Source organism: Trichosurus vulpecula, chromosome 6 (genome assembly GCF_011100635.1).
Source record: "Trichosurus vulpecula isolate mTriVul1 chromosome 6, mTriVul1.pri, whole genome shotgun sequence".
NCBI lineage: Eukaryota > Metazoa > Chordata > Mammalia > Diprotodontia > Phalangeridae > Trichosurus > Trichosurus vulpecula.
The window spans coordinates 51,066,109-51,092,492 of record NC_050578.1 but is presented as its reverse complement, the minus strand read 5'-3'; the positions used below and the strand labels follow the sequence as shown (position 1 = coordinate 51,092,492).

The following is a 26,384-nucleotide window of genomic DNA, read 5'->3' as shown; positions in this document are numbered from 1 at the left end:
TCATTATTGATTTTTTAATTTATTTTATTTCATTATCATTTTATTTATTATCAATATATTATTCATTTTTATTTATGTGGGATAACTAGGTGACACAATGATTATTAGAACACTCCTTGGAGTGAGGAACACCTGAGTTCAAATCTTGCCCCAGCCACTCTTTGACTCTAGGCCAAGTCACTTAACCGCTGATGGCTCAGTTTTCTTATCTATAAAAAGGGGATAAGAGCACCTATGTCACAGGGCTGCTGTGAGGATTAAATGAGTTAACATATATAAAAGTACTCTGCAAACTCTAAAAAGGTGCATAAATATCATTATCTAGAATTGGGTCAATTTCCAGTGGCACTGTTGGTCAGTAATAAGACAAGATGCTTAAGGAAGCACTATTGAGGCACTCAAGAATTATATCTCCAACTCTTCCAAGCCATCATATACATGTTACGTACACTAGAAAAAGAACACAGATGCTTCAATAGAGGAATGCTCTTTATTCCTACAGGAAAAGGACTCTAAGTACATACTTACCACAAGCTACAGGTTCTTAGGCCTACAGCTTGAAGGAAACTGAGGCCTACAGAAGTTAAGTGACTTGCCACAGGTCATACAGTAAATGTTAACATTAAGATTTAACTAAGGATTGGTAACTTCTGATCCAGTGTTCTTAGCACAGCACCACAAGTCAGGAGCAGTAACTTCATGAACAAAAGATAGGATATTAAATTTATGAGACTTACCTAATGTAAGCAAAAACTTTAGCCTTTCAGAAATATCCAGGCCCTGAAATAGCTTTCTTCCCTAAATGAAATAATGAATTATTAGATGAGAAAATGAAAACAAATTGTTGCTTTTTTTCCCCAATAAAGCCTTTTTTGTTTTTTAACAGAAAATAATTTTAACAGAGGTATTAACTCTAGTTTTTTTTTCTGCTTAGGCTTCCTATTACTACCCCATCCCCCCTATTAAATTCAGTTAAAGCCAAACTAAAAATACAATTTAAATATTTTAAGATCTCCTTGTATTTGATAACAAAACACATACTATCTAAGTAATATTTCTATATTTTTAAAAAAAAAACTGACATAAGATGCTAAAAAATGGAGAAACAATTTGGCATGGTGAATAGAGAGATGGCAGAGAGATGAGTTATTAAAGCCAAGAGAACCTGGGTTCAAGTTTCACATCTAAGACATAATGGCTGTGTGACCCTGGGCAGGTGACCTAACCTCTCAGTGCTCTAGGAAACAATCTAAGACCCTAAGTTTCAGAGAAATTCGTGGAGGGAGTTTTCTCACCTGGGTATTCTATATACCAGTGGTGCCAAACTCAAATAGAAACAGGGGCCATTACACTGTACATAAGGATCCCTATAGGCCACATATTGACTTAGAAAACCATGAATTAACATTATATGTTAGACTGTATTTTTATTTATTTTGCCAAACATTTCCCAATGACATTTTAATCTGCTGTCCACAGTCCCCAAGTTTGACACCTCTGGACTAGACGACCTCTGAGATTCTTCCAATTTTAAGATTCTATGATTCTCTGACCTCTTCCTTCTTCACTGTGCCATGGAAGTAACTTTGAGTTTCCAAAGGCCATGCTAGGAAATGGAAGATTTAGTAGGTCCTACCACGCTGAGAAGGCTTCCTGTATCTGTGGTACCAACCATTAATAAGCTGTATGTTTGTCATCCAAGGATCATACTAGGTAAGTTTGAAGAAGCTCATCATCTAAGGAATTGGTGGAAAGAGGACCCAATTCAATCCAATCCAATCCAAAAGGCATTTACTAAGTGCCTCCTCTTTGATAAGGACTGTTCTAGGGGCTGTAGATACAAAGATAAAAATAAAAACCCCAAAGGAGGCATTATGCCACTATGTGTGGCAAGGTGGATAGTGGACTGAACTTGAACCTGAGAGTCAGGGAGATGGTTATGAATCATGCCTCAGGCACTTACTAGCAATTTATAATGCCCAAGATCATTTTAAAAATCAAATGAGACATGGTACATAAAGAACTTTACAAAACAGAAAACAGTATATACATATGAGTTATTCTTCTTATTAGTATTATCAAGGAGGTAGGGCTCCCTGAAGTTTAAGGAAATAAAGGTTTATTAATACCACTTGGAATTATAAAGTAGAACAATCTCAAATCGAGCACTATACAAAAGATTCAGAAGACAACTAACTGGGGAAAAAAATCAGTTTCATTATGGATCGATATTTCTCAGTTGTGGTTCTTAACTGCTGTAATATGAAAGAAGTAACAGTTTACACCACAACATAGAAAGTGTGAGAATTAATGAGATAATATTTTCAAAGTATTTTCAAGAATTCCTAATAGAGGTGCAAAGACAGGTTATCCCAAAAGTCTCAGTGCAGTTTTAAGTATTAATGCTTAAATGATGTTAAAGCTTTTATTAAGGCTTTTAATAACTTTAATTTAAAAGCTGAGGATATTAGTAATTTATTAGTCATTAAGGATTAACAGTTAATTAGATATTATTTATTAATTAACAGTGAATATTAAGGCTTAACTAGTTTAAAACTGCAGAGACTTTTGGGAAACCCTGAGTGTAAATAACTTGGTATATATAAAAATTATGTGGTTTTTTTTTAAGTAGAGTCAATTTAAAAATAAGATATTTTCCTCAGTTATATATGCAGGAAATGAAAACAGATTTATACTACTTGTTCTGCAAAAATACTATCCCTAAATCTATAAAAACTGTTTTCGTTGGTCTAGTAGTCCCCTTAGACTCTTTAACCCAGCCACTGGTTACATACCATACAAAGTTCAAATAAAATAATTCCAAGAGACCATACATCAGATTTGGGGCCAGAAGGCAATGGCTTTTCACTTGGTGTGTGGTCACTGGGTTTGGTGATTCCTTGTGCAATGACCTCAGGTGCCAGGTAGGATGGGTACCTACAAGAGGAGTTTAATGTGACTAACACTGCAGGCAGATCAAGAACTCTGGAAGATAAAACAATACACTCTTACTGCATACATAGGAAGTTTCAGAAACAAGATGGCCTTGGCAAGAGCTGTTGCTAAGAGGAATTGTGAACCAACCACAGGAATTGGGAGAGGCCTACCTCCTGGGGGTTCCAAAAGCAATTATAGGCCTAAAAAGATTTTCATATTCTTCGCCTCTTCCTCTTCATTAATGCCTTGTTTTTTCTTCCCTCCTGACTTCTTCTCTAATTGCCTCTCCCATTTCCTTTAAATGGCTACTTTCTCACTGTCTTATCTTTTCTCCTTTAAAATATTGCTTAAAGTGTACCTTATCATTTATCTCCTCTTGGAACTCTGAAATTCCATATTTTGTGAAGTAATCCGACCTTAGTTACAGGGGAATTTGAGAATTTTGTACTTAGATTTCTAGAGAGAAGTGGAATTAGCACAGTTTTAAGTTAATACACAGACACAAGAACTAGTTAATTTGAGTGAGAATACAATTTTACTCTGCTATATTTTAGTTCGTTTATGCTCTTTTTTCATTTATTGCTAGTCAACAACATCAGCAACTATTTGTTGCTGTTCAGTTGTTTCAGTGGTGTCTGACTCTTTGTGACCCCATTTGGGGTTTTCTTGGCAAAGATACTGGAGTAGTTGGCCATTTCCTTCTCCAGCTCATTTTACATATGAGGAAACTGAGGCAAACAGGGTAAGGTAACTTGCCCAAAGTCACAAGGCTAGGAAGCATCTGAGACTCCAGGCCTGGTACTCTATCCACTGTGTCACCTAACTGCCCTTGTTTAATACCTATTACAGATGCCTTAATGACGTGGTGGTTCCTGGGAAACAGTCATTGCTTCTTCCTCTCTCCCCTTCCTCTATGTAATGCAGCCTATGCTATTTATCTATACAGAAAAATGAAGCAAAATCAAATGAGAAAAAATTATTTTTAAAAAAATTTTAGAATTAAGAAAATACCAATTTATTACTTTGCCAATTTATTTCTATTTTCCAGAAATGCAAATTAGCCATCTGTTACTCTAGTTTGTTACAGATATACTATTTCAGCTTTGGTAAATGTGTATGGTAAAAACAATGACCAATCCCAAGTGGGCCATTAGTTTTCCAGTGGGATATGTGATATATAATTGGCGAGACAAATCGTCACGACTTAGGACAAAAGATGGTGGATGACATGGCCCAAACATGGCCTTAAGATGATTAAAATGGGAAGATAAATTAGAGGACCTTGTTTTAAAGCCTGCCTCTGATATCCACTATTTGTGCAACCCTAGGCAAGTCACTAAACCTTCCTGAGACTCAGTTTCCTCATCTGTAAAAAGAGAGGGTTGAACAAGATAAATTCTGAGGCTCCTTCTCACTCTACTAACATTATTATCCAATGAATAGCATGGTAGCATTGCTGCTTCAAAAACTTTTCACCAGTGACCTCTTAAGAAGTGAACATTGACACTATAACCCAGCTCTAGGAACACTAATTCTTTTAGGATGAGGATGAATTAAAATAATACAAATTGGCAATGTTCTTAGTCCTGGATTTTTTCAGCCAGCTCCTGATTTGTTTTTTTTTTTTTCTTTTAAACTGCAGGCAGTTAACAAACATTTGTTAAGTGTGCCAGGTACTGGACTAAGTGCTGAGGATATAAAGAAAGGCAAAAGAAAGTCCCTGCTCTTAAGGAGCTCACAAACAAGCAACGACAATAAGCAGAAAATGGCTTTGAGTACAACTGACCGGGTGAATAGAACACAGGCTTTCATCATCTCTCTCTGGCGTTTTAACAGTATACTTAGCTACTTGACCAGTTGAAATGAAAGCTCAGAGCCCTAAAACAGATGTTAACAGTTTACTTTTTTTTTTTTTTGGTTCCTTAAAATTTGCTTTTTGAACCAACGGCAAGCTTCTTCTGGGGTAAATATTTTCTCTCATGCCTCAGCTGTTTGATCACTTTACTTCTCCTGGATAATGTTTCATGTTTTGCTCTTTGATACTTTGGGGCGACACTAAAGGTCTCAGACTTCAAAGGAAGCTAGACCTCGAGGTAACCTAAGACCCCTTCTACCACTTCCAATTTTAAATTCAGGTTCAATTCTTCAAGCTGCCTGGTATGCTGTGAGCAAGTCACTTCCTCTCCTTCTCACTGTCTGGTCCCGTTAAAACCTAAAGCACTTTGAGAGGGAAATTTAAAGTTTATTGTTTTTTTTAAATCAGTCCTTTCCTAAAGGTTTGCTTTTAAATTTTCTCTTTTTAAATAGGAACTTGACAAACATCAATAAACATTTCTGTATACAAAAAGAAAAAAGGATTGTATATAAATCATCTATTGCAATTACATGCAACTTGTTATTTAAAGTATATATTAGATATATGCCTTCCGTGTTTTGTTTCTCTTCTTCATTACTCTTTTTTTGGCTTCGCTACCAGACCTCCCTCATTCTTTACACTTATCCCCCTCACAAAAATAAAGTTCTTCCTACTAACAAGTAAGTATAATCAAGTAGAATATATCTATGGCCGACACTAAAAAACATCTTGCTCATTCTGCATCGCCAATCCATCAACTCTCTGCTAAGTTTTGGGAAACTTGGTTCACCATCAAGCTTCTGGAGTCATGATTGTACCATTCAGAGTTCTTAAAGTTGTTTTCCTTTATAAAACTGAAATTATTATATATTTTGGTCTACTCACTTCACTCTTCCATCAGTTCATACAAGTCTTCCCAAGTTTATCTAAGTCTGTCTCTTCTGTCACTTCTTATACTGTAATAATATTCCATTAAATCCATATTCCATAATTTGTTCTATCATTCCCCTACTGAGGGAAACCCACTTGGTTTCCACTTCTTTTCTATACACCTCACTCAGACCCAGAGCACTGGTTCTATACTTTCCTTTCCTCATTTTAATCTCTCTTTATGATCCTCGAAAGGTAGAGTTTGTTTTGCTTTTTGACAATTCCTACCGCAATTCCACTCTCCTTAAAACCCTTTCTTCCTCTCTCCTTGTGTCTACCTGTTGTCTTGTTGCATTTCATACGTTTCTTTGACTGCCTAACACTTCTTTGTCCTATTGGGTCAAAATAAGTTGCCCATTCCCCCACCCATTCTGTTTGTTTGTATATTCTTCTTGGACACTCCAATTCTGAAAAATAATTCTGTGCCCTTTCCCCTCAATTCTTCCCCTTCTTTCCTTTTTTTCTCTCTCTTAAAAATAACACAAAAGAACAAAATACCAATCATGCCCTGTATTTGTATGTCTTATTTTTTATTTTAAAGGGGCACTTGTTTCTTTTCTCCCTAGTAGCTCATAAGCAATTTCATCTTCATTTAGCCTCTTACAACTGGTAGAATTTATTTACTTTTCTAGAGTTCTCCTGCCTTCTGTATTTAAGTTTCAAACCTCTGGTCTTTTTATCAGGAGTGTTATAAATCACTTCTTCTATTAATGGCCTGTATTTACCTCTGTAGAATAATATTTTGTTTTGCATATTAAGCTAGTCTTCATTGTCGATTTTTTTTTGTAGTTGCACCATGTTCTTAGGTTATCCTGACTATGGTTCCTTGATGCTCAAACTCTGCTTCTGGATGCCTGTAGTAATTTTTTTTCTTTTGCTGGAAGGTATAAATTTTGCCTATGATGTGTCAGGGTATTTTCAATTGGATTTTCCTTCAGGGAGTGGACAATGGACTTTTTGTTTTCACTTTGCCCTTTAACTCTGCTCAAAGTACTCACCTATGTGAATTTGGCTCGGCAAGATTGGGCTAGGTTTGAACCCCGTGATATGTTCCTGATCAGAACACCACAGGCTTCAGTTACTAGGAGATCCAGCTAGGTTTAGGCCCCCTCTAACCTGCAGCTTCAGACCATTTGTCAGAGTTTTCCCTGGCTTTTATTTCCTAGGCTGTAACCCCTCTCTGAGTGCCTACAATCTTAGGCATCTTCTGGTGCTCTCTGGGGCTGGAGGGAGAAGCAGCAGACTGATATATCTCTTTGGTCTTCTGGATCACTGATGCTTCTATGTCTATGTGGGAGAGCTGGAGTCCACCATGACCTTTCACATCACTAGCTTAAATGGAAAGTGATTATCAAGGTATCTCAGAGCCAATGATTACATGCAATGAAGCTTTTCCCCTTCCTACTCCTTTTCCAAAGGAAGCTGGAGAGGGAGACAAGGAGAAAGAAAAGGAGACAAAGAAAAGGAAGAGAAGAAGCCCAGGACAGAGTCCTGGGTTTGCCCATGATTAGGGGGGTGGTACATGAATGATGATCATCTGTAGAAAGATCTTCCTAATCTATACATTTGCACCTAGCCTGCAGGCATCAGAAACTCAACATGTCTACAACAGAACTTTTATCTTTTATCTTTCCCCTAAAATTCACTCTTCCTAAAGTCCCCTTTTCGGTCAAGGGAACCATCAAACAAGTGTGCAAGCTTGGAGTCATTCTTACTTCTTCACTCTTCCCCACTTTCTATGTGCAATCAGTTACCAGGTTTAGTTGGCTTTTCCTGCACAATCTTTCTCACGTCCATCCCTATCTTTTCAACCACACATCCATAATACTAGTTCAGGCCCTCATGACTTCTCTTGTAAAAGCCTCCTAACTGGTCTTCCTGTTTTCAGTCTCTTCCTCTTCCAGATCTTTTTTGTTTCTTAAAGAGGCCATTCTTTGCCTCATTTCTTACTAAGCCTTAATCACTGAATGGGCACTGCCTCAGTCAAACTGAGGACTGTTAAAGACCTTAGCTTGAAAAGGCCAAGGTCTCCCACTGTATCGTGGGCCATCTCCAGTTCCTGAAGGCTCCTGAGGAGAAAGTGAGGCCAGTGACTTTGCACAGCCCTCCCTCACTTTAATTTGATTCACTGGCATGTCATGGCATCATCTCCCTGGTGTCATGATCCTCTTCAAGAACGTAGGATAAACAGTAGCAGATACTCTCTATACTCTATGTAACAGCGAAGGTGACAGTCCTAAGACATAGATATGACCACCTCATCCCTATGCTTAAGAAATGTCGATAGCTCCCCAGTTTCTAGAATGAAATATAAACTATGATCACAAGACCATAAATATAGAGTTAGAAGCCACCAAGTTCATGCCTTCATTTTACAGGTGAAGTAAAAGTGAGACACAGAAACTGAACATTTTTCGTAAAAATGTACTCAACTAAATATAGTTGTGATGGTATTTCTGGGAGGCTTATTTGTTCCTTTACATAGTTGAAATGGCAAAAGTTATTTTCTTAAACTACATTTAGATTTCTAGGTGTGGATTTTGATGCTATAATCTCTGATTTTCACTGAAATTCTACTCAAACCTCCCTGTGGAAACAAAAGACCAGGCTCTTGGGTTCTCATAGGCTGCCCTTTTCATTATCTCCTCTCCCTCCCTTCTATTTGTACATCTGTATATACATACATACATCATATAGAATACAAAATGTGCCTCTGTGTGTGTGTGTGTGTGTGTGTGTGTGTGTGTGTGTGTGTGTGTACATACATACAGTATTACTCTTTAGTCATTTCAATCATGTCCTACTCTTTATTGCCCCATTTGGGGTTTTCTTGTCAAAGATAACTGGAGTGACTTGTCATTTCTTTCTCCAGTTCATTTTACAGATGAGGAACTGAGGCAAACAGGGTTAAATGACTTACCCAGGATCACAAAGCTAGTAAGTGTCTAAAGCCAAATTTGAACTCAGATCTTCTCAAAAAATTCTGGTCAATGCCATGAAAATTCAAGTCAAACATGATATGATGAAAATTCAAAGCCCTTAGTGGTAGCAATACACAGGAGGCTAAATTTTCAAATGGAGTTGGACTCAATTTTCAAACTCCCTAGGCGGAAAAATGCATTGTCCCACTTAGCTCTGCTCTGCACATTTTATGCACATGCAGTATCTGTTAGTGAGATCCTTGTCTATTTTCTTGCTCTATCACTGAATGAAACTGACCTATTCATCATTGCAAGAGGCTTTGTTGTGGAATGCTTGCCTGGAATTCTGTAAAGCTCTTCTTGCCAGTCTAAAGAAGGCCAGAATTTGCTGGTTTCTAGGGCATTGTGAAATATTTATTAATTTTTCTCTGAAAAAAAAAAGAATATAGACAAAATTGAGGTATCCTTAATAATAATAATGATGATAGCTAGTACTACAAAACAGGGGCAGCTAGGTGGCGCAGTGGATAGAGTATAGGGCCTGGAGTCAGGAAGACTCATCTTCCTGAGTTAAAATCTGGCCTCAGACACATACTAGCTCTGTGACCCTGGTTAAGTCAGGTGTCATAAAGAATCAGATGTGACTGAAAACAACAAAATGTATATATCCCCTTAAAGTTTGTAAAATGCATTTACATTTGAGGGAGACAGTTAAAGAGTTTGTCCTCTACTGTTAAAGAGTTATGTATCAGTCATATTAATCAACAGTTTTAGGCCATATAAAATAACTAGACAGTATTAAAAAAATGAGTATATTGGCCAAAACAGACACATTAAATACACGAATATAAACAAAAAATACCTTTTATACGAAGTTAGATCTAAACAACTGAAGTAATATTTATTGTGCATGGGTAGGTAAAACTAACACAATTTTTTAAAATGACAATTTTACTTAACTAATCTATTTATGTAAAACCATCTCAATTAAATTACTAAAAAAATTATCTTACTGAGTCAGACAAACAATAACAGGGTTCATTTGGAAGAACAGAGGATCAGGAACTTCAAGGAAACCAGGCAAAAAGATATGAAGGAAATAGATCCAGCAGTATCAGACCTTAAACCGTATTATAAGGTAAGAGCAATGTTGAAGTATAAAATGGATCATTTTTATCATTTTAAATTAAGCTTTTACTTTATAAATGAAACCTATGTAGCCAAGAATAGGAGAAATGCAGAGAAACTGGGAAAAAACTCTCATAGACAATCTCCCAGATAGAATGTGATTGGGTCAAAATGCTGTGGTATAGGAAACGATGAGCTGGTAGATTTAGAGAGATATGGAAAGACTTAGACTTGGGAAGGAAGACGCTATCCATCTACTGAGAAACAGATGACAAGTGGAAATAAGGATAAAACTGTTAAATAGCATTATCCTTTAAAAATTATTTACAAACATAGAAAGGGTATAGCATTGCTGAAATATGAAAGTTGTAAAATGTTTATTCTTACCCTATTGGGAAATCAACATCAACGCCATGAGCTGTCATGTGGTAAAGTCCAAATTTAGCCAGTTTAATATGTTCCTATAAGAGAAAAGAAGATGAAATTTTGGGGGAAAAAAAACAGCCCAGGAAATTCCAATAATGTGATAGATGAAACCCACAGAAACCACTACCCCAACAGGTCAATTGAGAAAAACTACTTCATCTATTTTTCACAAGTCTAACAAAACAAGCCATAGAAGTTTAATTTTCAGATATGCTGTAAAAAATAAAATGCCCAAATGAGAGGTTTTTAATCATGTCTGACTCTTTGTGATCCCATCTGGGATTTTCTTGGCAAAGATATGGAGCACTTTGCCATTTTCTTCTCCAGCTCATTTTACATATAAGGAAACTGAGATAAGTGACTTGCCCAGGGTAACACAGCTACTAAGTGTTTGAGAACAGATTGGAAATCAAGAAGATGAGTCTTACTGACTACAGGCCTGCCACACCTACTCGCCTGTGTATGTGTGTGTGTGTGTGTGTGTGTGTGTGTGTGTGTGTGTCTCTCTCTCTCTCTCTGTATAGACAGAGATAGAGAAATATAAATACAGTGGGAACACTAGCTGTAGTCAGAGAACCTGGGTTCCCCTTAATTTCCACATTTCTTAAGTGAAGCAACTGAACTAGATGATCTCTAATCTGTGACCACATGATCTTAAAGATTTTCCATTTTCTTTTGGACTCACTGGTGGGGATGTCATGTGCCCACCTCCAATAAGAATTTTTATTTCCCTAAAACTGTAAACTGAAACCTGAAACTGGGTTCTCACCTGGAAATGACTGGTTTTCAAGACTGTATTAAGCCAGTGATTAAGCTTTGCAGCACCCTCTTGTGTTGTGTGAGCATGAAGGTCTTTTCTGGGTAGCAATAAAACTCTAACCTTCACAAGTCTTAAAGTTTTCCTTTGGTATTTTTATCTTTTTAAGACTTTTATAATAATCATTGTCACTTCCTTTTCAGTACTATGGTTTTGAATGTTTTAGCAAGTCACTTGAATTTTTAAATGAATACAAGTGACTAAAACAATTCTACCTAAGGACAGCCCTCTGGAAGGAGGGAAGAGTTTATGGGGAAATATGGATAGAATTTTTTAAAAAGCTAATAGTACAAATTTAGTTTATAAAAGGAAAAAAATTCAATTTCACTCTAAGAAAATCGAAAGTTGCTAACATTGTTCTTTGTTATGCACCTTCTAACAACAGGCTTATGTGCATGAGACATGAAGAGGAGAGGCAGAAAACAAAGAAAAATGGCAGGACCACTTTTCTATTACTATTACTTCTCAACTAAATTCTCAAGGGGGGCCTTGCCAACAACTGTTCTCAGATGCTAGTCACACTGAACAAAATTACAACTGCTCCTGTAAATATTACCTTCCTGCCCTTGGAGAGGACGTCTGACAGATCAGTAATCCCCCATATAATTTCCAAGTAAAGAAGCACACTACTGAAAAAATTTAAAAGAAATCCTGAGATCTCAGGAAGGAAAACTAAATGAATACACAAAACAGAGTTCTTAAACTCTAATTTTCCTTAGCAGTGGAACAAATAGTCAAGGAGACCATCTAAATAAATATGCTTCCAAAAAGTGGGGAAAGGGCATCATTTCATTCATTACAGAGAAATGGACCCAGGAATGGACCCGGATCCCTGGATAATAGGCACTTAAAAAAGGATAAATATAAGTGACTTTATATAATTTATAAATGATGTAAGAAATCACCTCGCTATTATTTTTATATCTATGGGAACTGGGGGCTGCGCAACCTAAAGATTCTTGTGATAATTTCTTACTGCCAAACACAGATTAAGGGGCACTGATTCTTGGAATCTCTAAGATAAAACAAACATCTTCTGTGGAAGCATGGTGTGTGTGGAGAGAGTGCGGGACCTGGGGGTCAGGTAGAGCTTGGCTCACATGTTACGTGTATCAGCTGTGTGACTGTGGACAAGTCCCCTAAATTTTCTGAGCCTCTTTCGTTATCTATAAAAATAGAGATTATATTTCTCATGCTTGCCTGACAGGGCTGTTGTGAGGCTCAAATGAGATGACGCATGGAAAGGATTTTGTAAACTTTTATAACACTGTATCAATGTCCCTCATTTTCATTCATTCTCTCTCTTTCTCTCTCTCTCTCTCTCTCTCTCTCTCTCGCCCCCCCCACTTCCCACTTCTCCCCCCAACATTACCTCTTGATCCAACAGAATGTTGTGAGGGGACAGAGCTCGATGGACCATTCCATGTTGGTTCATATATTGCAACCCCTGGAGGACCTCAAATGCAATGCATAACACTTTCAAAGGGCTACAAAAGAACAAATAAAACACACCACATGAGTCAGACTGATGGAGACCTTACTTTAAAGAATGAAGGAAGGACTCCAGGGAATGCCGCACTTTTCTGTTAAAGCTGTTCTAAGGCACAAGTCTTTTTTTTTTTTTTTTGGATCACAAAAGCCTGTGGGGAGACCTGTTGCACTTTCCTTGTATGAAAATTAGATACTTTTACACAATCTCATAATATATATTTTGTGGTTTCCTGGTTATGCAACCACTGATTCTGCCAAAAGTTTGAACTGTTGCATTCCCTTCTTGGCAATGCTTCTGACTTTGGATACCGCCATGCTTCAACTGCCTTCTCACCTTGGAACATCTGCCTGTGACCTTCTCAACATCTGGAACGTTCCCTTTCCCTTCCCACCCTGACCCCCCAACTCACACACATGTTGATCTGTTTCTCCTAGTGGAGAGTTCCTTCTAGGGTTTCCATTTTGGGCATGTGCTCAAGCTAGTCATGCTTCATTTCACTCCAGTCTGTGCTTCTGACTCTCTGGACCTGTCCATTATACCCTACTGTGGGTACGTCCTTCTCCACTCTCTTTTCAAATCCATTTTATATGCTGTCTTTCCTCATAGAAATGGAAGCTTCTTGAGGGCAGGAACTGTCCTTCTTGTTACTTGTATTTGTATCCCCAATGCTTAACACAGTCTAGCACACAGCAGACATTTAATACATACTTGTTTCCCGCCTTATAGGTCCTCATGATTCATTCACCATTGAGATGAGCTTAATTTTCAAGGAGCTAAACATTTAAGCTATATACTTCAGCATTTCTCAGAATAAGGTGCATATTAGCCTGGCTGGCTTGGATTTCTCTTTACAAAAATTCTGATTATACTTGATATCTGCTATACAGAAGTTAGCCCCTACTAGTTGCTTCAATTATTCATCAGGTAAATTTTCTCTGCTTCTAATCCTTGCCCACTAATGCTGTTTTTGCACAGAATCTTATTACAAAAAATGGTTCATAACAATGAAGTAAATGAAAATGCCAAATTAAATGGAGTTCTCAAGCTTCTGGGAATATTAAAATGATTAAACTATTAACTTTTACTGAGGCTATGGGTAGAAATTCTAGCTCTAAAGCAATGGATTGAGACAGAAAAAGGTCTTCTTCCAGAGCAGCAGCTCCTACCCTTTGGGGCCGTGGTCTTGAAATCCACATGTGCGCTAATATCTTTTTTATCCTTAGCACCAATGAAATATGCAATGTGACAGAATATAATAAACAAATATATCTCCAGTGGATTGAATATAGTCCATAAATACAGACAGTACTATTTTTCAAATGTACATTTATATGATTAAAAAATAAAAATTAATTTAAACATATTGGTACATTCACAGGGTTTTTTAAATCTTCATTAAATTTTCTTAATCAATAGATACCAATAGAATAACAAAGGTCATATGGGATTTTTTTACATAAAAAAATGGTCCTCATGCTCAAAAAGACAAGGAACCATTGCCCTATGATAATAGGTATTTAATTTGAAGACAATTCAATCTGACAAACATTCAGTATATGTTTACTAAGTGCACACCACTAAACTATTGTGGGCATCAGACTTACAAAAATAAAAAGTAACGTAGTTCCTGCCCTCAAATAGCACATCTAGGTCTGTGGCCTACACTTCCTATTTTTATACATGTTGTATTCCATTTATCTGTCTCTTCCATTGAGAAGTTCACCATCTTCTTGATTAATATTCCTTGGTAAATAATTTCTGTGTTTCTTTTGGTGACTTGAAGTAATTTTTCCCATAAGGTAGGAATTTCACTATAATGTTTCTATTGGTGTGGTGTTCAGTTGGTCAAGTCATGTCTGACCTTTCATGATCCCCTGGACCATACTGTCCACGGGATTTTCTTTGCAAAGATACCGGGGTGGTTTGCCATTTCATTTTTCTTTCTTAAGGCAAACTGAGGTTAAGTGATTTGCCCAGGATCACACACCTGGCAAGTGTTTGAAGCCATATTTGCACTCGGGTCTTCTTATCTCCAGGCCCAGCACTCCATGCAATGAGCCACCAAATGTCTCTTATAATATTTCTAGAGGAATTGAATCTTGAGTTCTTCCTTGTCAGGGTCTAATGGATTCTTCCTATTAATTCATTGCAACTTTTTTCTTGCTAGTTCTGTGAAGTTTGTTTTGTTCATTTCCTAAATTTCTATGTTCAAAACCTTTTTTGTTCTTTTAACTTTTCTGAGATATCAAACCATTTGAAATTATTATAAAGTACTTTATTCTCCAGGCAGGTCATTTGATTTTATATGTTTTCCAATTCCAATGATTAAATGATTTGTCTGTGCCAATGTTTCACCCAGTAGAGGTTTGCTGCCTAAAATTTTGTTTTCTTCATTAGTATCTTGCTAATTAGTAGGTGTCAAGCTCTTTGTGAATCTTCAAGTATTACACAAGAGCTAATTGTTATTATTATTATAGTCTCCATATTTAGTCACTAGCTCTATTTTTTTTCCTCTTGATTTGCGGGTCAGAGGGAAGAGCACTTCTTAATTTGAGCCTTTCTCACATTATTTATTATTTTAAGCTCTTATTTGATCTTATGATCTTTCTCTCTAATTCAACTCCTCTCCAGTTTCTTTGAATTTAGTCATTTGAAGATGTTATTTCAAGATGTCTTGCATGGCTTCTTTTTCCATCTGCTTTGCTTCTGGCACTTTAACTGGTTCAATTGCTTTAAAGTACTTTTTAATTGTACCGATATTCCAATTTACTGATTTTTTAAAACTTCATTTAATTTTTCTTTTCTTGTGTGATTTTCCAAACTGTTGTTCTTCAGTTTGGCATTTGTGTGTTTCAAAGTATATATGAGAGGCCATGCTCCCTTTAATATGCTCATCATTTTAACTGAAAAGTCCCCCTTCACTCTTTGAAATTTCACTTCCAATCCCACCACTCAATTAGAATCACTGTCTTTTACTGCATATGAAGACGCTGTCCTTAAACATGAACACTGATTTACAAATAACCCATTTACTGGGGCCATTTCCCACTCCTATGCCATTAGCTTCCTGCTGTTTCCATGTGAAGGAAAAAAAGAAAACAAAATTGGAACTTGTGAGCACTTTTGGGTCAGGAGTGAAGGAGCAGCTAAGATATGAAAAGAAGAAACAGCTTCCAGAGAAGGCTCAAATCTCCCTACACAGTTACCTCCCTCCAATCCTAGGCCCCAAATATCCTCTCACACATGGCTTACATAATTTAATTTGAACTTCCCCCACTTGAAATCTCCTTCTGGACGTCCTGTCCCACAAACATCTCAAAATGAACCCATTCAAAACATTCTTTAACCTTCTCCCTGCACCTACAACTCCAGACTTCTTAATTTCTTCTAAATTTTCTAAGTTTACTACCCCAGAGCCATTCTTGACTCTTCCCTCCCCTCATCCCTCTCCAAAATAAAATCAGTTATTAAATCTTATACATTTTACCACGCTACTGTTTCTCACAGCTGTTCACCTTGCTCCACTAGCAACCTGGAGCCTAGACTTGTAGTCAGGAAGACCTGAGTTCGAGTCCCACCTCGGGCAATTACTAGTTGTATAACTAGTCACTTAGCCACTGTTCGCCTCAGTTTTATCCACGGTAAAATAGAGAAAATAACTGTGGACTAACAGATGACAGAGCCCAGAAAAGAACTGCCCCAGGACACCAGGCTGGTGAACTGCAGAACCAGGACTTAAACTCAAGACTTCTGACATCAGATCCAATGTTTTTTTCTCCAATTTCAAGGTGTTTTGATGAGAGTCATCTTAGTGAGTGATTAAAAACAAGTTTTTGGGAATTCTCAATATTTATCCCACTATAAAATTAAAAAGTCATCATCGTTCCTCACTTACATAAAATATAAACTGACTTGGCTGATGTCTTTTTGTCTTAAAAGTTGTTTGGAGAGCCTTGCAATGTTGTTCTTATGAATAAAACACTGTGACTTGAATAAATGAATTCATTTTCATGGGCAGATAGCCAACTCAGTTTTTCATTAAGTTCTCATTTCATTTAACTCATTTTATTTTCTATAAGCAACTCAACTATCTGCAGCAATAAAGAATAGAAATAAATAAAATCTATTGAAAAATTCTCAAATTTCTCATTAGCTTGAAGAAACTGTTAGAATGTTAACAGATCACAAAATTAACTGTTAAATGTTATTAACTTTTCTTATACCTGTCCCTTTTCTAGTGATCTGTCAATGAGATGATCAAACGCTCAATAACAAAAAGGGAAAGGGAGATAGGCAACATTTGGCTTTAGGTTAAAGCCCATATAATAATAATTTTAAGAACTACTTGGGACTTTCAAAATGCTTTTGTCATGCTGGAATGCTGACTGGAGCTTAGTTATCTTTTGGTTATAAGGATATTTTTATTAGATCTCTTGTTAGATCTCTTTATTAGACCTCTTACTAACTAGTTGTGGGATGTTAATTTTAAGTTCTCTGTCTCAATTTCATCACCTTGCTGCCATTGTTCTTTTGTTCCTAATCAGAGTTTTAAAAAATGAACTCTGAAATTCTATTTATGAAGTATACAGTTTAAAAAAAAAGTCCTGGAAACCATGTTTATCCACAAAATGGTTTCTTCTATATTGCATGGCCTCCTACATCAGATTAAACTAGAGAGAGTGTATATGAAACAAATGATGGTATAAACAGAACTAAATCTGTTTTCATAAACATCCTCAAAGGATAAATCAACTGTATAAATGGCAAAATACCAGACATGCAAACAAAACTTAATATGGGATTTTTAAGCTACCAGTTATGGTGGAGATAGCGTGACAGGTATCGGAGCAGGGGAAAACAAGGTTATATTGACAAATACGTACAGACCATACCTAATACATAATGTTTAATACGTTTGTTGAAAACCATACAAATCATATACTCTCTTTGAAAAATAAAAACATACTTTAAGTTTTATATTGTTTATAAACAACCAAAACAAAATAAGGCAAAAAACCTGTACACACATGTGAAGTTCCAAAGCTTCTATTTTAGTTTGGGAATTAAAATAATCAACTTCAAAGTAAATCCTCAGGGATCCATGTGTTCCTTAAAACTAAAGGTAATATTCCACAGTGACACTAGAGGACCTCAGCAGCACACCAATTCAGTAAGGGTGAATGCTGTGAGAATAGCATCACAAGGCTTTTAAAGTCAACTTCGGATTTTTTTCTTATTAAACTATTCTGGAAAAACCAAAACATGAGACTGTGAGGTTTTGCTCATCAGCTTAAGGTCAAAATAGAAATAACTGCAGACAAAAGGGATATGAATCATTTATTTTAAAAATGGATACATAAAAATTACATATGATTCCAATGCATTGGTATACGTATAAATATCACAAACAACTCAATATATGAAGTTAGGACACATTTCATTTTTCTTCTCAGTGACAAATATTACTAGTGCCTGTTTACCTAAAATAGATTTAACGATCAATTCCATTCATTGAAGCAGGGTTTAAAGTAGATAAATCTTTAGATCTTATGCCCTTTCATTTTTCAAAGTCTGTTATTTTCTCTCAAACTAGTGACTTTACATAATATAGAAAAGTGGAGAGGGTAAATGTACTTCACTACCCCTCAAATTGGGAAAGATGACAAAAGATTATATAAATAGTCAATGCTGGATGAAGTCAATGTTGGAAGACAGGAACACTAATACAGATTTAGTCCAACCATTCTGAAAAAAACAAATGGAATTACCAGGAATGGTGGCACAAGGCTGTAATCCTTGCTACTGGGGAAGCTGAGGTTGGTGGACAGCTCCAGCTCAGAAATTCTGAGCTGTAGTGGGTCATACTGATCCAGCACAAATATAGTAAATGCTGGTGAGAGTGTGGGGGGTATACGTGGGGAAAACATTTGAAGAGTATCAGGCTGCCTAAGAAGGGGAAAATCAACCCAGTTTGGAAATAGCAGATCAAAGCTGCCATGAATAGTGGAATAAGGTCCACAAGGGGCCACTGCATTTTCAGCCTGAGTGGGAAAGGAAGATTCAACATACAGAAAAGAAAAAATAAGATCATTAAAAAAAAATGAGAAAGTTGTTCATGCTCCTGGCCCAGAAATATGCCTACTGAATATATTTCAAGGAGATCAAAAACAGAAGGAAACATTCCAATGAAAACAAAATATTTATAGCAGAACTCTTCACCACAGCAAAAAAACAAAAAACCAGGAAACAAAATTCATGTCCATTGGAGAACAGTGGAACAAACAGTGGTCTATATGAATATAACTGGATGTTATTGCTCTGAAAGAAGCAACAAATACAAAAACAAGAATACTTCTGTGAAGTGATACAGAATGAATAAAATAGTATGCACAATAACCACAGAAATGTAAAGGCAAATCAACGCTAAAGGATGTTGGAATTCAGATTAATGTAATGTCCAATCTTGATTCCAGATGAGGAAATGCGCTTCCTTCCTTCCAGTAGAGAAGTGATGGGCTATGAGTGCAGAAAGCTACGTGAGATATCAGACACAGTCAATGGGGTGATTAAAGCCAGCTTATACTGGCTCAGGAGAGTTGATTGCTAAAATTTTAGTGTGAGCATTTACATGTCAGAAATTGATAAACTCTACAAATCAAGGACTGATTTACTGTTTTGTTGATTGTCTTGACTTATAGAAGTGATGGAGAAAATGATGATGATACAGAGTAAACTTAAAAGTGTGTCATATATACATTTTGCCTCAGAGAACTGGTTGTTAAACATTTACCTACAACCTCCTTGACATGATGTTGTAAGCATGTTTGGTTTTGTTTATCTGTTTTTATTTGTTTCAAGGGAGGATTCTACAGTTTCAGTTTAACCGTGAAGTTAAAAAAAAATCAATAAAATATTAAAAGTGAAAGAAAGTAATAAATATGTTATATGCTTAATGTAGGATGGACAAAGTAATTTTTAAACTTAAAAAACAAACAAGAAAGGCTTCACCTTTGTAATTGTTAAGAATTGGGTTAGATCTGGGAGCACAACATCTAGAGTTGGAAAGGATTTATTAAGCAGACTTCTAGTCCAAGCCATATCTGAAAAGTAATTGTCGCCATTACCTCCCTGACAAGAGGTCATGAAACTTCTGCTGGAAGGCCTCCTATTCCATTTTTGGATGCCTCAAATCATTAAAAAGTTTTATGTGACTGAATGAACCTCTTTTAGATTTCAAAGACCCTTCTCCTTCTAGGTATTCTCTGCAGGGACGAACAGAAGAAATCTAATCCCGATCCCACCTAGTATGGCATACAACTTTTTTATGTCTAACGTGGCTAATAAGATCACATTCTGATGAAACAAAGCAAAAATGTCACATATATTATAGAAACATACGCAAGACAGTACAGTGATATGTACCCAGACAGGAATGACAGCAACTAGAAGTGGGAAGAACAGAAAAAAAAGTAAGAAATAAGCACACAGACCCTCACCACTCATTTCTTATAGGCTATAGTGAAATCTCAAGCTGCTATGGTTTACCAAGTTTTCTTTTTGCACAGAAAATGGATTTCCTCTGCATCTAGATATCTCAGTGGGATGGAGTCAGCCAATACTTGCCTGTCTTCTGCTCCACAAATCACAGAAACATTATATTGGTAAGAATGAAAGAGCACAAAAGAAAAAACAAAGCCCTTGGGAAAATAAGAATACTATTAAAAAAAACCCTCCAAAGAAAGAAGAGAGACCATAACCGTGCATGGTTTCTAGGCATAACCCAACCCATTTGCATTTGGGATCTGAACACATCTTAATGACTTTTTCAAATATTTTCGGTTAGTACAATCCCAAATATATTTTGTCAAGCCTTTTCCAGATGCATTTCAAAGGAAATTTACACCATATGTTTCCTATTTGTCTATCCCTAACTCATCTGTAGCTGGTTAGTTTAGCTGGTTAAAGCATGCTGCTAATGAGGCCAAGGTTGTGGGTTTAATACCTGTATGAACCAGTTAGCTTCACACAGAGAAAAACTGTTCCATAACCACAGAATTCAACCCAGTCCCAGTCAGTATCTTAGAAACAGTCACCAAATAGTTTGGACAAAGATTGTATATGTAGCTAAGTGGGATTCTTTGCCACTAAAGGAATAACAGTGCAAAAAAGAACACTCAGTTTTGGGAATGGGGCCAACAGCGGCCAATTCCATATAAAGACACAAAGACATAAACACAAATATGGAGGCAATGAGGTGGCTCAGCAAATAAAGCACTGGGCCTGGAGTCAGGAAGATCAGAGATCAAATCTGCCCTCAGACATGTACTAGCTGTGTGACCCTGGGCAAGTCACTTAACCTTTGTTTGTCTTAATCCACTGGAGAAGGAAATGGAGAACTACTCTAGTATCTTTGCCATGAAAATCTTATGGACAGTATGGTTCACAGAGTCACAAAGAGTCAGAGATACACACACACATATACATGTATATGTATATATGCAGAAAGAGAACATCTTTATGTATATAAAGATGTTTTCTCCAGCTATATACTATTCACTTACAGATGAGAAAACTGAGTCTCAGAGAGATTAGGTGACAGGTTAAGTAACACAATCAATAAGTGTTAGAGTGGAGACTAACCTGGGTCTCCAGGTTCCATGTCTATTGCATTGTCCAATCTATCATGCTACACAGCTATAATGTTACCTATGATATTTGGATCAATCATTACTCAAATGAAATTCAATAGAATATCTCAGTTCTTGCATTTTAAAAACATTTCGTGTTGTAATGAATGAACTCCAGTCTCATTTCAAAACTATCCCCAAACAGTTCCATTAAAAGCTAACACAATCAGGAAACTGTAAAACGCTAACACTCCTTTTTTACATGATTAGCTGGACCTGAGGCGAGATATCTTTTGCAAGAAATATCATGGCAAGTTCCAGCCAGTGGCCTTTAAGAAGAGTGTTGTGACGGTACAGATAGGATGAAATTTGCCATCCGCCACTGGGGGTTGCTGATAGGAAGAGGAATTCCATAGGGAATCCCTCTTCAACTTGGACTCTATGCTGAATCTCCTGTCTGAGAATGAAGAACACCTTTAGAGGCCTTATTTGATGCCTTACCTGGTATAATTAAAGATCAGAGAGTCACTGAACAAGGTTATCTTTGTTGTTACAGCTTTCAAGTAATCTGGAATAATTTTGTTGTATGAATGGAAAACTTCTAGTTGGAAAAAGAGGCTTAAATTAGCGAGTGATTCACTTTGTTTTACTGAGTCAAATGCTGTTTAAAAGAAAATAATCAACAAATATAAAGTCCAGTATATAAAGATGTAGTTCGCTATAACATGGATAAAATATCATTTGTGAGGCTCCGTTTGATCCCTAACATCCTTATTGAAAAAGCCTTCAATATTTCTGTGGATTATTCTCATCAGGTGGAATTTTTATTTATTTATATTTATACAGGTGGAAAGGCAGGCATATCAGCAGTTGTTGACATTCTCTTGCCTTTTCTTCCCTCAATATCAATAAGGTCCATCCAAAAGGGGTTCCACAGCCCTTATGTCTTCTCCTTTGGATACTTATCGGTCAGTCCTACAATGTTCTCACAGTGTACACTGCCTCCCACACAGATTTCCTCTGTGTACCATTCGTCTAATCACACTGCTTTTCCTGTCTTCATTCTCTTAAGTACCCATGTCTACTTCTTCTGTTAGCATACCCTGGATGGTGATATTAGTGTCCAAATGTGGTAGCTCTGCTGTCTGTGATGGTGAAAAACAAATTGGTATAAAAATGTCTGAAGACCTTTTCTCATGGTGGATGATCTCCTTTCTCTCGGTAACTTAGCTAAGTTGGGACTTTCATCAAGCTTTCTCTAAACTATTTTTGCCCTCCAATATTTCTCACTTATTTGTGAAACAATATTTCTCATAATTATCCACCAATCTTCTCCATAAGATTTAACATATGAGTTTATATTCTAAATTAGTGTTGACCATGGCTATTTTATCTTTCCTTTGGGCATGTGAGTTAAGAGTTTGATGATTAGGGCAATTTTTAGGTTCTTTTGGCCTCTTTCTTATGGTGACTGATTTACCTTGGTTAAATTTCTGTATAAAACTATTGAAGGCTCTATGCTTTTTCTTCTGATTATTCCTGACTTTTCATCATCAATAACATATTTAAATGTTTTATTTGCATGCCACATATTTTCTCATTTTGACTCTTCTTCACAGATAGCAGATTCGAGAATAACCCTTTACATCAGCAATGAGTCATTTCCTGTCTGTTAAAATATAATCTGTTTCATTTTCGTGATGTTATTCAGTGCTCACCGTGTCTCCTGATTTTTTCTTGAAGGAAGTATTTATGAGACTTCTGTGTAATCTACAATAATCATTCCTTATTCCTGATCCATATTTTCTAATACATTTCTTACCTTCCTCAGATATAAACAACCACCTTTGCACGAAGTCATTCAATATTCAAGTATAAATTGATTTAAATTGGGGGGTCTTATACAGTTCTTCATAGACATTCATTACCTCTTCAAACTCTGTAACATGTTAGTACATAAGCTGCATTTATTTTCATGGTGGTATTTTTGCAAATCTAATCAACACTGAACTACAAGAAGACCATATGTCTCATGAAAAGAAGTTTCTTGTTGCCTTCGTGTACATGATAAATCCAACTCAGCTAAATCCTTTCTTTCCCTCTCTAAGGAGAACCTGTGAGCCTCTCTTCCATTTGATGGAGCTTTGCTCTAGTTTTGTTTATAACAAGAGTTATATGATTAATATAATTCAGTTCCTCTAGGGCAGGAGTCTTAATCAAGGATGGCCTGGTAACAACAAGGCTCTTCGGGGGAAAAATGTCCTCAAATACACTTTAAGTTTTGTTCCATTCTAAACATTTTCTTCATGACTTTCTAAAGTCAAGACAATCAACAAAGCAACAAAGCCCTGATTTGTAGCATTTCTCTATTTTTCAAAGTGTAAATGCTCACAATGAAAATTTAGCCATCAGCTCTCCTGAGCCAGTGTGAGCTGGCACATCACTATGAATTTCTTTAGCAGTATAGTTGAGCCTACAGACTGCTTCTCAGAACAATGTTTTAAAATGAATATATTAAAATATGTACAAAGGAAAGCAATTTCACTGAAATACACCTATCAAAAAAAACAAACAAACAAACCAAGTTCATAGTCCCTGGGATAAGAAACCCTGTGGCAGATCTCACATTTATATTACCAACAATTAAGTTAAAATTAACAGTCTAAAAACTGTGTGATTTTTTTGTACCCTAAGAGATAATGAATAGGAATATGATTTGGAAAATACGCAATTATACAAATGTGATATATCATTATTATGCTTGACCTGAATAATTAAAAGTGTCTAGAGCAAGATAAGCAAAAAAGAGGTATCAATAAATACACATTAATTGCCAGAACTTTTTGTGGAAATGGTACTCATCATACAGGAATTTGACAAATGTTTCCACTGTGCATGTTTTAAAGTTCTTTCCACATATGGCTTCTCTCTCTCCCTCAATTATATTATAAAGTTTTCAAGGGTAAGGATCATATAACCACTGTCTCTTTCATAACTTCTTGTACCCTTTATGAATTCAATGCTTGCAATACAAATACATCATACATCACAGACAAATGGCTAAGTCAATAGCAGATATCTCTCCATACACTGGCACAGACTATTCATTGAATGCTAAGGCCTGCTTAAAAACTCGGTCATCTCACTCAAACTAAGCACAAACTCAAAGTGACTAATCAGCTACAAATATACTTTAAAAAAATTTTTGCTTTTGTTTACTGAAATGACAGCTCCTGAGCCGGGAGAGAACTGGTGGCAGAGTCGAGAAGTAGACTTCTTCAGTTAGGAACACAGCAGTCAGATATCTTAAGTGCTGGCAGGAAATCTAGAGATGTCTTCAAATTGCAAGAAAGAGACTTAGAAGGAGAGAGATGAGACTCCAGGGATGGAAATGTATATTTAGAGCCCCAAATTCCTTGCATACATGGTAACTGAAGCCACACAAACTCCTCCCTCAAACAGGTCTGTGACATTTCTTAGTTCCAGTCTACAAGCCAAAACATCCATAAAGTTAGCAATCCAGGGAGGAAGTACACTTCCATGTTGTACACATTCAAGATGTTCTTTCACCTTATAAAACCTGATCACTCACTCAAAAACGTTCCCTTTGGTCTAAAACTTTCCATACTTGGTATCTGCCTGAGGTGAAATTTTTAAGTAGAAGAAAGAGAGATGAGAACTACTTAGCTACTGTTTGATTCTGGAAAACATGAGAGCTGGGAAGTATACAAAGTTATCTGCTGCTTAGTAATGCTCTGATAATTTTAAAATGGTGTTGGCTCTGGTTATCATTGAGATCAGATTTCTCCTTACCTAACACCTCAATATAACTGTGATCAAATGGTACAAGATTTCTAATGATTCCCAGATTTAATTCCAGGAGTTTGAGACAAGGTATTTTCAGTGAAGGACTGATGTCTGTGTGACTCCTAGTCAGATGTACCGCTAGTCTACTAACTTTTAAAAGGGCCAGAAAATGGACTGCTGACTTGATAAGCAGAGGGAATAACTAGGCAAAGAAATTTCCTCTAGTAATGTAGGATGTCACTTTCTCTCAAACTTAGTCGTTAGAGACCAGAGCACTAGGAGATTATGACTTGCCCAGGATCATATAACCAGTATATATCAGAGGCATGACTTGAATCCAGGTCTTATTGGCTTCAAGACCAGTTCTCTATATGCTCTGCCAGGCTGCCTCTTGCTTTAGAGAAATATTAAAATCATTATCTTTTCTAACTGGTCAAGGTAACATAAGTATAATTTTGCTTCCACTATTTCCTCTAAAATTTTAGTAAACCATTTTGTCATAATTTTTCTCCAAGCCTTTCTGGTGTTAAAAATCAAAAAAGATAACAAAAGCATTTTAAAGTTTTAAAATTCAGAATGTTCAATGGAGTCCTTTTTGCTGAAAGGCTAAGATGATTATTTTAAGAATATTATTTTTGTTATTGATCTTTGAACACATTACTACACAGTATACTGTTTTAATTCATTCCTGACCTTTCAAATTTCACTGTTGTGCAAAGCATTTAATCAGAAAAACTATGTATCTATCTATATGTATTCATGGATGGCAAACAAAGAAAAAAAAGTTTAATTGTGACTAATAGATATTTTGGAGCATGTATTGTGGGATTAACAGTTACTCAAAGACAATTTCTTTTTATTACTTAGACATAGTAGCCTAAGGAAAATCAATCCATCTGTCTTCAGAGTTGTGAGACTAAGAAAATTTACTACTGAGATCTCACTCCAAAATAACCGAGGTTCAAAGCTTTAAATGTGGAATGTAGCTAATTCTCAAAGGACTACAAAAAGTTGGGAAATTAGCTTTCCAACTTGAATACTAGATAACTTTCCTTCCTCAGCATAAAATTAATTTGATAAGATCAAAATACATATGGAAAGCATAGTCTAGTGGTTTGAGGTTTAGATATGAAGCCAGCAGGATCTGTCACTGATTTGCTATGCTTGGATAAGCATTTCAATTCATTGTACCTCCGTTTGCTCATTTCTAAAATGAGTTTCTATCTACCCACCAGGGCCTAGCACAGTACTCTGTAAAGAGAAGGCACTTAATTGTTGGCTAATTCAATCAAAGTTCATGCATACTGTTTTCATTTAATTATTTGTTTTAATTTAATTTAAAAACACATTTCTGTAAGTTTTATACACACACATACATCATGATGTAGGCTTTTCAATTCTACATATACAAATAGAACGTCGACATCACTGGGTTTATTTTTAC

At 36.3% G+C, this 26,384-nt stretch overlaps 1 protein-coding gene across 1 annotated transcript in view; it reads right to left on the bottom strand.

Moving 5' to 3' along the window:
• Positions 1–26,384, bottom strand: part of TBCK (TBC1 domain containing kinase) — a 267,622-nt gene that overhangs the window by 190,688 nt on the left and 50,550 nt on the right. Inside the window, exons 4-7 of the mRNA XM_036764745.1 lie at positions 12,387–12,501; positions 10,159–10,232; positions 2,796–2,937; positions 738–798 (exon numbers count right to left, since the gene is read on the bottom strand). Of these exons, the coding sequence (XP_036620640.1) occupies positions 738–798; positions 2,796–2,937; positions 10,159–10,232; positions 12,387–12,501 (392 nt within the window). The remainder of the gene's footprint in view (positions 1–737; positions 799–2,795; positions 2,938–10,158; positions 10,233–12,386; positions 12,502–26,384) is intronic.